This window comes from Gobius niger, assembly GCF_951799975.1.
Source record: "Gobius niger genome assembly, chromosome: 22".
Taxonomy (NCBI): domain Eukaryota; kingdom Metazoa; phylum Chordata; class Actinopteri; order Gobiiformes; family Gobiidae; genus Gobius; species Gobius niger.
This window is the reverse complement of record NC_136873.1, coordinates 1,984,311-1,996,829: the sequence shown is the minus strand read 5'-3', so window position 1 is coordinate 1,996,829 and position 12,519 is coordinate 1,984,311. Positions and strand designations below refer to the sequence as shown.

General features: G+C 40.1%; 1 protein-coding gene across 4 annotated transcripts in view; it reads right to left on the bottom strand.

Moving 5' to 3' along the window:
- Positions 1 to 12,519, bottom strand: part of tjp2a (tight junction protein 2a (zona occludens 2)) — a 127,342-nt gene that overhangs the window by 82,612 nt on the left and 32,211 nt on the right. The window contains exon 1 of one of the 4 annotated variants that reach the window (XM_079581230.1): positions 4,813 to 5,030. The exons of the other annotated variants lie outside the window; for them this stretch is intronic. Coding sequence (XP_079437356.1) covers positions 4,813 to 4,869 — 57 coding nt within the window. The 5' untranslated portion in view covers positions 4,870 to 5,030. Of the gene's footprint in view, positions 1 to 4,812; positions 5,031 to 12,519 lie in introns of those variants that run through there. 4 annotated transcript variants of the gene reach the window in all.

The window sequence follows — 12,519 nt, the reverse complement described above, 5'->3', positions numbered from 1 at the left end:
ATGTCCGCATTTCCACGCATATTTAATTAGATGCATTTGCGATCATTAGCGTAACGTATGCAGTCCAAAGCTCATGCTAATCTTGTAAATCTACTGTTTGCCTTTTGCCAGTTCTAAACCAACTCTAAATATTCAGTCTGGCCTCATAACTTCAGTATAAGGTGCTGTTAAAGTGACATGATGCTATTTTTTGCAATTCCAAAGCTTCAAACAGAGCAGTGTGTCCTCAGAGAAGAATCAGATTTGCTAAAGTTAAAACATGCAACTTAAACAACATAAAAACAATAAAAAATACAACAAATAGTAGCATACTCCCAGTGTCAGTGATTCCCATTAATAGAGGACATGGGTGAAAGCATAATAATAAGCAGGTCTCAGTAAATATTTAGCCAAAAACAAAATGACATTTCACTCCAACATTGCATTTGGTCTTGTTTAATATTTTTCCCCAATATGGATTGTTTGTTCCATCAAAGTGTTGGAGACAGTGTGTTCCAAACATAAGCATTGTAGCGTTCAGAGGTTACATTTACGGAATATTTTTTACTTTGACGGAAAATTTCAAAGGCCGTCCGTCATTTTGAAGGATTGAAAATCAAGCCGTAACGAAAATAAAGACGCAACTCTGCTCTAAAGTTTCACACCGTGTTTTATCTTGGATGAGCTCTTACAAGTTGTATCACTGCCTTGCTAGCTAACTTTTCTAACAACAACACGGGGAAGAAAACCACGATGCAAACACGGTTAAAGGCTAATAATATCCTTCCCATCTCAGCCCCGGGAACAGAGAGGAGCATCAGATCACGCAGCGTCTCGCGTTTGTTAGAAAGAGTTTGGGAATAAAACTATTGTTAAAGTTTGTGAACACATTTCTGCTTCTCCCACACACCAGACAGACGCCCCATCACTACAGCTAAATAACAGACTCTCCTCTTACAGTTTAGGATTAGAACAATAAATTTAAATGTAGGCCATATGTTGAACACACGGTCACTTTCTGTCAAATATGAAGCATTTCTGCAGATTTAAGTAGATCTTGGTGATGAGAAAAAAGGAGGCAGGGGCTGCGGAACGTCAGGGCAACACGTTTCTGTCTAAACACAACTCAGATCCAATCATCTGTCAGTCCTCTGTCAGCGCACATGTTTACAGCACTTCATTTCCCACAATCCCTTTGGCCTTTGTAGTTCAGGCAGCCAAGCGAGGCGGAGAAAAGCAACTTTGCTCGCCGACCCAAAGCGCTCCAGCCGCCTCGGTCTTACGAGAATACGGACACCGTCGCACAGGTGGCGTCAGAGCGAGGCGGGGCCATCTTGGACACGAATCTGACCGGCATGCACTGCTCGCCTGCAGCGCCTCGCTCATCTTAAACACACCTATTGTCCCCTTCACCCTTCTTACATTCCGTTAAAATTGAAAAAATGCAAATAATAAGCTCCACTGTACATTTGTATTAGTCTAATCTGAGCCTTGATATTGATGAGCAGGTGACACTCTGAAAGTCGTCCTCATCTGAGACTTTTACGCACGAGTTATATACACATTTCTGTTGCAAAAAGTACCATGACTGTTCAGATCAGGTTTAGTTTAGCTCCATTTATCCTGTAATCTCACATTTTTACTAACATAAATAATGCAGCCTATATATATATACACATTTATTAAAATAAAAAATAAAAAAACGCTTATGAGAGATTAATTCATGAAGGATAAAAATTGCTCATGACATTTTCAACCCTGTCCTTCAAAATGATGGAGAGAAATGATCCCAAGCGAAACCACTGGTAGCGATAATTTGCACACTTAACAACATTTGAGTGAGCATTTCTATAGAATTTTAACGTCAAAATAAATATCGGCAAATATCGGATATTGGCCGCAGCAGCAAGGCAAATATCGGATATCAGATATTTTGTGCATCTACACAGAGCCCAGTGACAGTGGGACTGAAGGCTGCGTGGAAACTACTGTGAGCAGGGGCGAATCCGAGTATACAGGGGCTGGGGCATTACAGGGGAACCACTGACAGAAAAACGGCCAGAAACAAACTAAAATACAAATATTATTTTATTTTTATATTTTTTATAATTTATAATTTATATTTTATATTTTATATTTTATATTATATTAATTAGACTTTAAATCCTAATCCATTCGATTTTAAAAAGTTTGATTTTAGCCTAAATTTCAAAATCAAGTATATTAAATAGATTTTGAAAAGAAGAATTAGGCTTAAAGGGATATTTCAGGATTTTTGACTTAGGGCCTCATTTCCTAGTTTTCGAGAGTGTTATTCATTTCTGGAGATATCTTTTTCTTAAATTCATGCAGTTCTCATACTTGAAGAGCTTAGTGGTGCTAGGCTAGTGCATTTCTATGGTATCAGCTAGCCTGCATTAAAAACGGTGTGACCCGCTCCACAGAGCACCTGAAGCAAATCACTTATAACACCAGACTAACCATATAAATGTCTGTGTTTAAGCAGTACTAAGTAACTCTTCCCCCTAAAGGCCATAAGCGCAACTGCAGGTGTAGTAGCAAGTTACGATTTTTTAACTTATTAATTGTCTTGGGGAGTAAATACGACGCTGACAGGAAAGGCGAAGGGAGAGAGGGTTACTGTGCATCCAATTATACAATGGAAATATTTTTTTTCACTCAAACTTGGCTGTAAATACTGTTTAAAGTGACGTTAGCCGCAGTTAGCTTTGCCCGTTAGCATGCTAGCTTCTTCTTCGTGATTCCATTAGTGTGTATTGCTTTCTCCGGACCGGTGGCAGTCAAGTTGCAAACATGATTTTCTGTCCAGAGACACCAGGGGGAGATGAAAGACCCTCCAACCATCCCATAAACACTTGTATTACCCCCACAGGGACTACGAAACGGATTTATTAAGGTAAACACGTTACTTAGTACTGCTTTAATAGAATCATACTATTTTGCATTTAAAATAACTTATATTAACTTAGCTTTGTGGGTGTATAAGCTTCGCAGCGTCGGAGTGATCTACGAGAAAATAGTCCCTCAACATGCGGTAATTCATGTGATACAAGGTCGTTGTATTTCAAACATGATTCTATGGACACAGACATTTATAAGGTTAGTCTGGTGTAATAAATGATTTGCCTCAAATGCACTGCGGAGTGGGGTAGACTGTTTTTAATGCAGGCTAGCTGATACCATAGAAATGCACTAGCCTAGCGCCGCTAAGCTCTTCAAATATAAGAACTGCATGAATTTAGGGGGAAAAAAATCTCCAGAAATCAACAACTTTGGATAACTAGGAAATGAGGCCCTATGTCAAAAATCCTGAAATATCCCTTTAACGCTTGCCGTGCCGTGTTGCAATAACTCATTTGACATGAAGCGCGTGCGTTATGCGTTTGTCTTGATAGACTCTGCGTTTGTCGATGTTACGCAGTGACAGGAGCCTGTAACTGTTTCTATCAATTTTGAGCGTGAACACGGTGATTACGGAGAACTAAAACAGCCAAACTAATAAATAAATAAATGATTGTCCATTTTATGAAATAAAACGTTATAAAACAGCTCTTGTTTGGTGAAAACTGAACAAAATAAAGCCCTACATGATTCTTCGCGTGCTTCAGAATCCCATTAAAATGAGATGTGATTAATATTATTGTGCTTTTAGCTAAATATCATATTCATTGCTGCAAATGGAGGGGTAATAAGCCATCTTTTCCCTGCTTTATCAATGAATTTAAAATGTTTTACAGCTCCCTAAAAACACTAAAAGGCTGGAAAACTGCACGGACAATCAGCCACCAATTTTCAAAACTGCTTTTATTTGAAAAGATTTTGCGCCATTATTGTAAATATTTTACTTTGCTGAATGCTTTGTGTTTTGAGAGCCTTGTTCCCCCCACTTTGTTCAAGTCTCAGCGAGAGTTTGTATTCTTTCTGTTAAAGCAGTACTAAGTAACTCTTCCCCCTAGAGGCCATAAGCGCAACTGCAGGTGTAGTAGCAAGTTACGATTTTTTTAACTTATTAATTGTCTTGGAGAGTAAATACTACGCTGACAGGAAAGGCGAAGGGAGAGAGGGTTACTGTGCATCCAATTATACAATGGAAATATTTTTTTTTAAAGTGACGCTAGCCCGCAGTTAGCTTTGCTCGTTAGCATGTTAGCTTCTTCTTCGTGATTCCATTAGTGTGTATTGCTTTCTCCGGACCGGTGGCAGTCAAGTTGCAAACATGGTTTTCTGGCCAGAGACACCAGGGGGCGATGAAAGACCCTCCTATCATCCCATAAACACTTGTATTACCCCCACAGGGACTACGGAGAGGATTTATTAAGGTAAACACGTTACTTCGTACTGCTTTAATACAATAAATAAGAAAAAAAAAAATCCCATTAAAACTGACTAAACTGTGAAAATGCTATTGTTTGTTTACATTTAGCCTGTTGCATCTAGCCCTCGCATCAAAATAGCTCCATTATATATCAATACAATCGATATAGTAGGTTCTTTATGCCGCATACATTTAGCCTACTTCTATATTTTGACTTACTTCTTTCTCTTTTTATGAAAGAAAAGCCGTACGCTCTCACATGTCTCGAGCCTGACCAGTTGTTATGCGCGAGCGGGTGCAAATCTCGACAAGGGTGCACATTTCGCCATAACACCGGTCTGGCGGCAGGTGCAACAGGCGTCAGCTCAAAACAACACCAACTTCTACGAATGCATTTACGCTAAACAAGCTAAAACAACCCAGACGTCACCAGAAAACTCGTACCTTCAAACGGTTAACATCAAGCAATGCACAATAGCGTACTTTTGTGTACTTACAGCGAATAACCGAGTAGCATACCGGAGGGACAGGAGCCCCCCGCCGTTCACGGGCATCACGCACTTTCAACCAGAGTAAAGTTTAAAAATGCAGAACTGAAACAAAACTACGCCCACGGTGCTGGGTGAGTGTTTAAGAGGTCAAAACTGTGATTGAAAGCGTAAAAAAGCCACAAAGGTTGGTTTAAAAATGTGGCAGACAGACGAGAATAAAACGAGCAGCGTCCCTCCTCGACTCGCAGTTCGACTCGGATTGTGCCAAAGCTCAGTGAGGGGGTGACAGCGCCTCTTCAAATGAATTCTCTTCAAACACACGCTACGGTTTGATCGATTTACAGTCAGTGAATTACGTGTTCTAAAAGGCCATTGCATTCCTTCAACAAGGTGTGTAAATTGGGAACAGTAGGTTGTGTAAAATATCAATAAATAAATCCGTTTCCCCTTTTGCTTCTGAAATGGTCCAGTCGAGAATTCCTATTGTTTTTGGAGGAGCCCGCTGACCCGGGGGTGCTCCCCCTGTTTCCCACAGGGTTCCGCTCCCAAGTGGGACAATTTAATCATGAGTTTAGTGCGACTTTAATCTATCAAAAAACTCCCAAAGCAATTTGCTGACGTAAGCACTGAAAGGTACACGTCATTTTCTGGCACAAAAAAGATTATGTGTTTTATATTTACATTGGGTTAATATTAATAAAAAATAGTCCCTGTAGTTTGGCACATTTAGCCAGTTCAGTAAATTCAAAAAAAACATTTGTCATAAAATGTTGCGTTTGTGGGACGTGGTATAAGCGGATTAAACAACTCGGAGCCGTGCATCAGACTGTTATAATGCAATTAGAACCCCGCTGTGGGTGCATGGTGCCCGCATGGTATTCTTGACTCCGGGAATTTAAGTATCCATGCAAACATTAAGTGTCACCAGCAGGTGGTGAAAAGCACCAGTGCTGTCCTTGTTCGGTCAGTAAGTTGAGGAGGACGGCCGGGTCTTGGTAGGTTTGCAGTGATGCCAGACTCTTTCCATTCCTGGATGGTGTATTTAACTGTACTCTGAGAGATGTTCAAAGCGTCTGGTGTATTCTTGGACTTCATGATGCTTCTGCTCCACAATAGTCTCTTAACAGACCTGAGACCATCACAGAGCAGCTGTATTTGAACTGACACTAGATCACACACAGGTAGACTCTATTTAGTCATTGGGTCAACATGTGATCATTCAAAAATCCTCATTCAACTTCTGATGGCAATTGGTTGCACTAAAAGTAATGGGGGACCTACACGTTTGCACATTATATTTCTCAGTCTCCCATTTATAAAAAAAAAAATTCATTTCACTTCGAGATTGTGTGTCACTTAGTGTGTGTAGTATGTATTGACATATCCTTTATAACACACTAGTTGCATTAACATGAAACTCAATGAAACACATATTTACTTCAGTAAAAGTGTATTGTAAAGTGTTACAAAAATATGATTTAAAAAAAAAAATACAAAATTTTAAGAAAACACAATAATTATTGAGCCTAAAAATACTTTGCTTTTCTGTAATATATAGGACAGTCGATAAAGTAATTATCGTGACAGGCCTGACTTTCGTCACTGAGGAAGTGTTTTTTTCCTTGCTGCCCTGGTGCTGAATAAAAGAGTGGTCTTGCCTATGAAGCGCCGAAAGAATGAACCGCCAACTATTCAGTTGACCCCGCTACTATTCCTGCATACTTTACTAGTTTTGGAATACCATGCCAAGTCAAAAGGAGTCGCAGCTAGTTCCACACCCAGTGAGCTCCACACCGTTTGAAGTTGTATCTGACCCCGACAGTGTCAACATTTCCAAACAGGAAGAACACAGGATGCTACATTCAGGTCATATGACTAACAGCGGAAAAATAGAACAATGCTGGCATTAAAAAACAATACGAGCTGAAACTCAAAAAGAGAAAGGGTCTCATTAATAATTGTGTTTCAGGTTACAGCAAAGCATTATAGGCCATGGAAAGGCAAAAGTATAATTGTAAATAATAAGTCAAGTTAAGGTATATCGGTTCACATTGAAATTCACGAAACGTTGATAGACCTTAGTTTTAGAACTGGTGGCCCATGTAGGAGCAGCCACATGACGCCACTTGAAGGTGACCTCTGTGAGTCCTTGGAAGTAGAAAAGCACTGTATGTCACCATTTAAGAAAGAAATATGAGCGTTTTTCGACTTGTACTGGCCGTTTGTCATCTCATACTCCTTATTTAGCCTAGATACTTATACTTATCTCATTACAAGAATGTGGTATCGAGCAAATACCCGATGCTGACACAGAGCGCAGAGGCTCATCATGGCTGCACAGGAGCAGGCCTTGAGCACCAGAGCAATAGAGGCCCAGATCTATCACACCAGACCAGACCCCAGGTGTAGACTGTGCAAAGAATGAGACAATCCAGCATATAACTGCAGGGAAAGCTTACATGGAGCGCCATAACCAAGTGGCTGGCCTAGTGTACAGGAACATCTGTGCAGAGTATGGGCTGGAAACCCCAAGGTCAAAGTGGGAAACACCTCCAAAGGTGGTAGAGAATGACCGACCCAAGATCCTGTGGGACTTCCAGATACAGACGGACAAAATGGTAATGAACCAACCGGACATTGTGGTGGTGGACAAAGAGCAGAGGAGCCGTGTGGTCGACATAGCAATACCAAGACTTCCACATCAGGAAAAAGGAACACGAGAAACTAGAGAAATACCAGGGGCTCAGAGAAGAGCTGGAGAAAACCTGGAGGGTGAAGCATCAGTGGTCATTGGGGCACTCGGGGCAGTGACCCCCAAACTGGAGGAGTGGCTCCAGCAGATCCCAGGAAATACATCAGACATCTCGGTCCAGAAAAGTGCAGTTCTAGGAACAGCAAAGATACTGCGCAGAACACTCAAGCTCCCAGGCCGACGGTAGAAGACCCGAGCTCGGAGGAAAAAGAGACCGCCCGCGGAGGGTGAGGAAGAGGTTTTCTGTTTTTTATATACAATACTATACTCATTGTGCCATCTAGAACCAGAGACCAGAAAACAGAACGATAATGTCAAAAACAACAATAATGTTAAAAATATAATGGGGAATGATTTGGGGAAACATTTAAGGAAATTAGGAGAACTTTTGGCAAAGAAGGGGGTAAAAACTGGGCAAAGATAGGTAAAAAATGGGAAGATGTTGGGTAAACAATGTGGGGAAATACAGAAAATATTAGTAATAAAAAATGAGAAAAAATGAGGGGAGAAATTGACTAAATGAGAAAAGATTGGGGCAAAAATAAGAAAGAAATTGTGAGAAAAATTGGGAAAAATGGGGCAAGCATTGGGCAACAATTTTTGAAAAATATATAAGATATAAATATATACCTTCATTACTCCACTGGAGTATGCACAAGAAGCTGTGCTAGCTCCAATGCAATGACTGAGGGCACGGAAGAGTTTAAAAGGAGGTGCGAAGAGAGACCCTCGTCATTAAAGTATGTAATGGGATAACCTTTTGCAGCCCTTAGACCTGGATCTGAAAGGAACTTAAGCCGTCTGACTCCGAACGCACCACAGACAGGCACAGTCTATGACACAAAGTGGATTCATTGAGGACACACAATGACATGTCTGGGTCACAATCAGGTCAGTGGCTCTTCACACACAACAAATATGCCAGAAATGTGGGGGAAATAGGTTTTTCCCATGCATCCCTTACTTAGTTATTAACTTAGTGCAATATTTTGAAGACATCTCTGATTTGAGACATTGATTTCAAATTGGTGGGTAGTAACTAGGCCTGTTACAATAATAAATGTGATATATTGAGGAGATAAACGACTATTGAAGACCTTCTAATGTCACAGCAACTAACTCTAAAGCTTAAAAATGACTGTATAGCTTTCCCACAATGAACATGAAATAAAATACTTTCTTAATTGATTACTTTAGGAAAATGGGGGGATATGCAAATAAATGAACATTGTGCCTAAAAATGTATTGTTTGTCTGTAATTTCTTGAATGATAAGTCGATATAGTAATTATCTTCACGGCCCGAGTAGTTACATTTACTCAAGTTTGAGTAATATTTGAAAGAAAGGACTACCTCTAAGATAACACAGAGTAAATTTTACTTGTATATGTGTAACATTTGAAGCATCAATACTCTTTTATGGAAATGACCCATTAAAAGTTTGGAAACGCATTTAATGTATCGACTTTCCTCTATTTTCAACACTATTTCCATTGTGTGATTCCCATAGAATGCGTTAAACTATGAATGAACACATGGGATTATGGCAGAAACTAAAAAGGGTGAAATAACTGTAATAACATGTTTAATATTTTTTATTCTTGGCTTTTTATCAAAAAGCTTCATAGGGTCGTCCCTGAAATGGGTCTGTCAAAACCAGTTTTGTGACATCACGAAGCTCACTGAGAAAATGTAAAAAATGCAAAACAGTAATGAAAGCAAAAGGTGGCAAACCTTTTAGTTCAAAACATAATTCCATGTGTTCATTCATAAATGTGAATTGACAACGTAAATAGTGTTGAAATAAAAGAAAAACAACATTAAAATGTGTTACTACACTTTTGACGGGTACTGTACATTATCTGAAGAATTAATTAATCTATTTCATAGTCCATTAAGTTGGAATTCACAATTCTCCACATTATGTTACTGTAGTTCAAAATTCTCACTAATTTACTCATCCGACTTAAGACTCAAGGGAAGGGAATGTTTATTGAAAGTGTCTTCTTAACTTTTTCCTTTATTTGTTGGTTTGATGGTATGTCTGTGAGAAATAAGAACAGTCTGAACCACATTGTTAAAGTGTGCAGCAAGATTGCTGGTGTGCGTTTGGAAGACCTTGCTTCACTGTGCAAGAAAAGTAGATCTATTGGAGGACCCTAAGTAAAGAAACCTCCCTCTTGCTTGGCTACTCTACCTCAGTGGGTATCAGTTTGTGTGTTGCTCCTGAAATACAGTGATGTTGCACAAAACAATACATTTTTTGCGATATCATTCAGATCAAAAAGCCCACTGGAGCAACATGGAAGAGTAACGTAATCAAACAGCACCCCCTGGTGGAGTAGTCTGCACACAGCTGTTGTTCGGCTCTGGCTGGTGACTCTATTTTTGGTGCAAGACATGTTTATTTTTAGCTCAGGGCATCCACCACATCTATTATCAATGGGGATTCTAAAACAGGAGTCAAAACATGGCTCTTTCTGACAGCAGAGGACTCAGGCTCACTTACACTGGGCATGAGGTGAAGCGCTGTATCCCATATTGGATTAGTCTAGGTTTAGTCCAAATAAAGCCCCCACAGTCGTGCACACAAATGCACTGTCATTCATCCTGGCCGATTGTACATGTTTTTGAGGTTGAAGACCGGAGAGCCTTGTCAGAGGTGGCTTAGTCCTGTTAAGCCCCAAATAGTTCACAACTAGTTTGTGAACAATGCAATGTTTAAAATTCTGTGTATAAAAGAAGGTTTGATAATAAAAACACAAATGTACTACGAGCATGAGCACTAGCCGTTAGGACTTTACTTCTACGTGGTTTTCCTCATGAAACCCGCAGTCCAGTGAGTTGTTTTAAGATATTGATTCATTTGCAAAAGATATGCCGAGGTGATTAGTGTCCTAACAAGTTGTATTACTGTGTGGTCTGGTAATCTCACTCTGAAAGAAAAGAAGACTTTGAAGTGTTTCACGCAGACAGCATGACCATTGGCTCCACAAAAGTATTGCTCTGTCAAATGTTCTACTGATCGGCAACACTCAATCCCTTTAAACAAGGCACTTTACTCTTTGTATGGACTTTTTATTAAATGGTATTTTACCATAAGATTTTTATGTGCATTTGTTTTTGTTTGTGTCCTTTTATGTGTTGACATTGCACTATACTGCAAATGGCTAGTAAATTAATCTTGAATAGGCCAGGGTGAGTGAGAGTGTGTGAGCGCGAGTGGGGGACAACCTGTGGGTTTACATGCAGGCGTCCCATGTGTGTTCAATAACATGCACTGTCCCGGCCAAATAAAAGTGCCAAGACAAAACCTACAGGAAAAAAGGACAGCCAAGAGGGTTAGCTGTACAGCTAACATGTTATGCTAACGGTGGCAAAATCTCATCTTTTACAACCGCAGCACAATGATGTGCTCAGTCTGCTCACGTTATGTTAGCATCAGGGCATCACGCATCGGGACAGTGCTAAAATGTGCCCTGCTTGACCAAAGTCTGACTCACATGGGAGAAGGTTTTTTGTTCATTTTTTTCTTGCTTATCAAGTCGAAGCTGCCCCGAAAATGGTCCTAGTCCCAGATCAGCAGTAGTACAGGTGCTCGTCATATAAATAGAATCAGGAAAAAGTGCATTTACTTCTGTTATTCAACTTAAACTGTGAAACTAATATATGATAGACTCATTAAATGAAAAGTGAAATATGTAGCCTTTATTTGTTGTCATTTTGACTATTATGGCTCACGGCTTGAAAAAACCCCAAATTAAAAATCTCAGAAAATTGGAATATTTTAAAAATGACTTGACATATGTCACTTTGCGTGTAATGAGTCTATATCATATATTAGTTTCACATTTTAAAGGGACTATACGGATGTTAAAAATGTAAAAAAAAAAAAAAAAAGTATATATAATATATTTTCCTCCCCCTACATGTTCCAGCCATGTCCTAAGGTGTAGAATGAGCCCAGACCTGTTCACCACAACTGCCTCTAAAATCCTGCACTGTCACTCAAAAACGTGTTACTTCGGGTCCAAAGTGCCGTCATGCACGAGCTTAATATAGAAGGAGCAGTTACACGTATGACCTGAGGTGGCAGTAGTGAGTATAAAATGGCCAACTTGTATCTAGCCCCTTTAAGTTGAACAACAGAAATAAACGCACTTTTTCATGATAATCTAATTATGACGAGGACCTGTAACTGCCTGATTAAAGGCCAACACACACCAAAACCCTCTGTTAGTGCTATATTACATAGTCAATGAGGGCACGAAAGACACAGCGATGCTCCATCTCCGCACCTCATCTGCAAACCTGCTCTTTACGGATGCGGCACAAGGTATTTCTGGAGAAAATACAGACAGTTCTCTGGTCTGGGTCTGACACAGGGATCGCTGTAAACATTGAAGACAAGGACAAGCAGTAGATGTGTGAAAGCAACTCAGGACCCGCCGCAGAGTGCGCAGAGTTTGGAGAGGTACCGGGATCATCAGCTGGACTCCGCCTCGGGCTGTCGTTTTGGACAATGAGCTGACAGCTGTAGCTCAGAATTAGAGCACTCCAGGAGTGAAATGTGCTTTAGAAAAGAGTTAAATTTCAGTGCGAGATTAAACGGTTAACAGATTATTAACAGTTAAGAGCGGCAACTATTGGTTAAGGAAAAAATAGAAAACATGCATCCCTAGCACAAACGTTTTCTTACTGACTCTCACTCGCATTAAACCCTCTGCACATATACAGCACATGGTCCATGTCTACTGATTGATTGATTGATGCCCCTTTGGGTTAAAAACGCCTCCTTTGTTGCGGCCAGACGAGCCGGGCCGTAACAACACCAAGAAGAGTTAAAAATCCCATCACGAGTTGGACACGGTTGCGCCCTGTCGAAAAGTACTTAAAAAAGGATAAATGTTTTGCCAGTGGAAATGGGGTTAAACAGCCAAACAGGGCCAGATACACCATGAA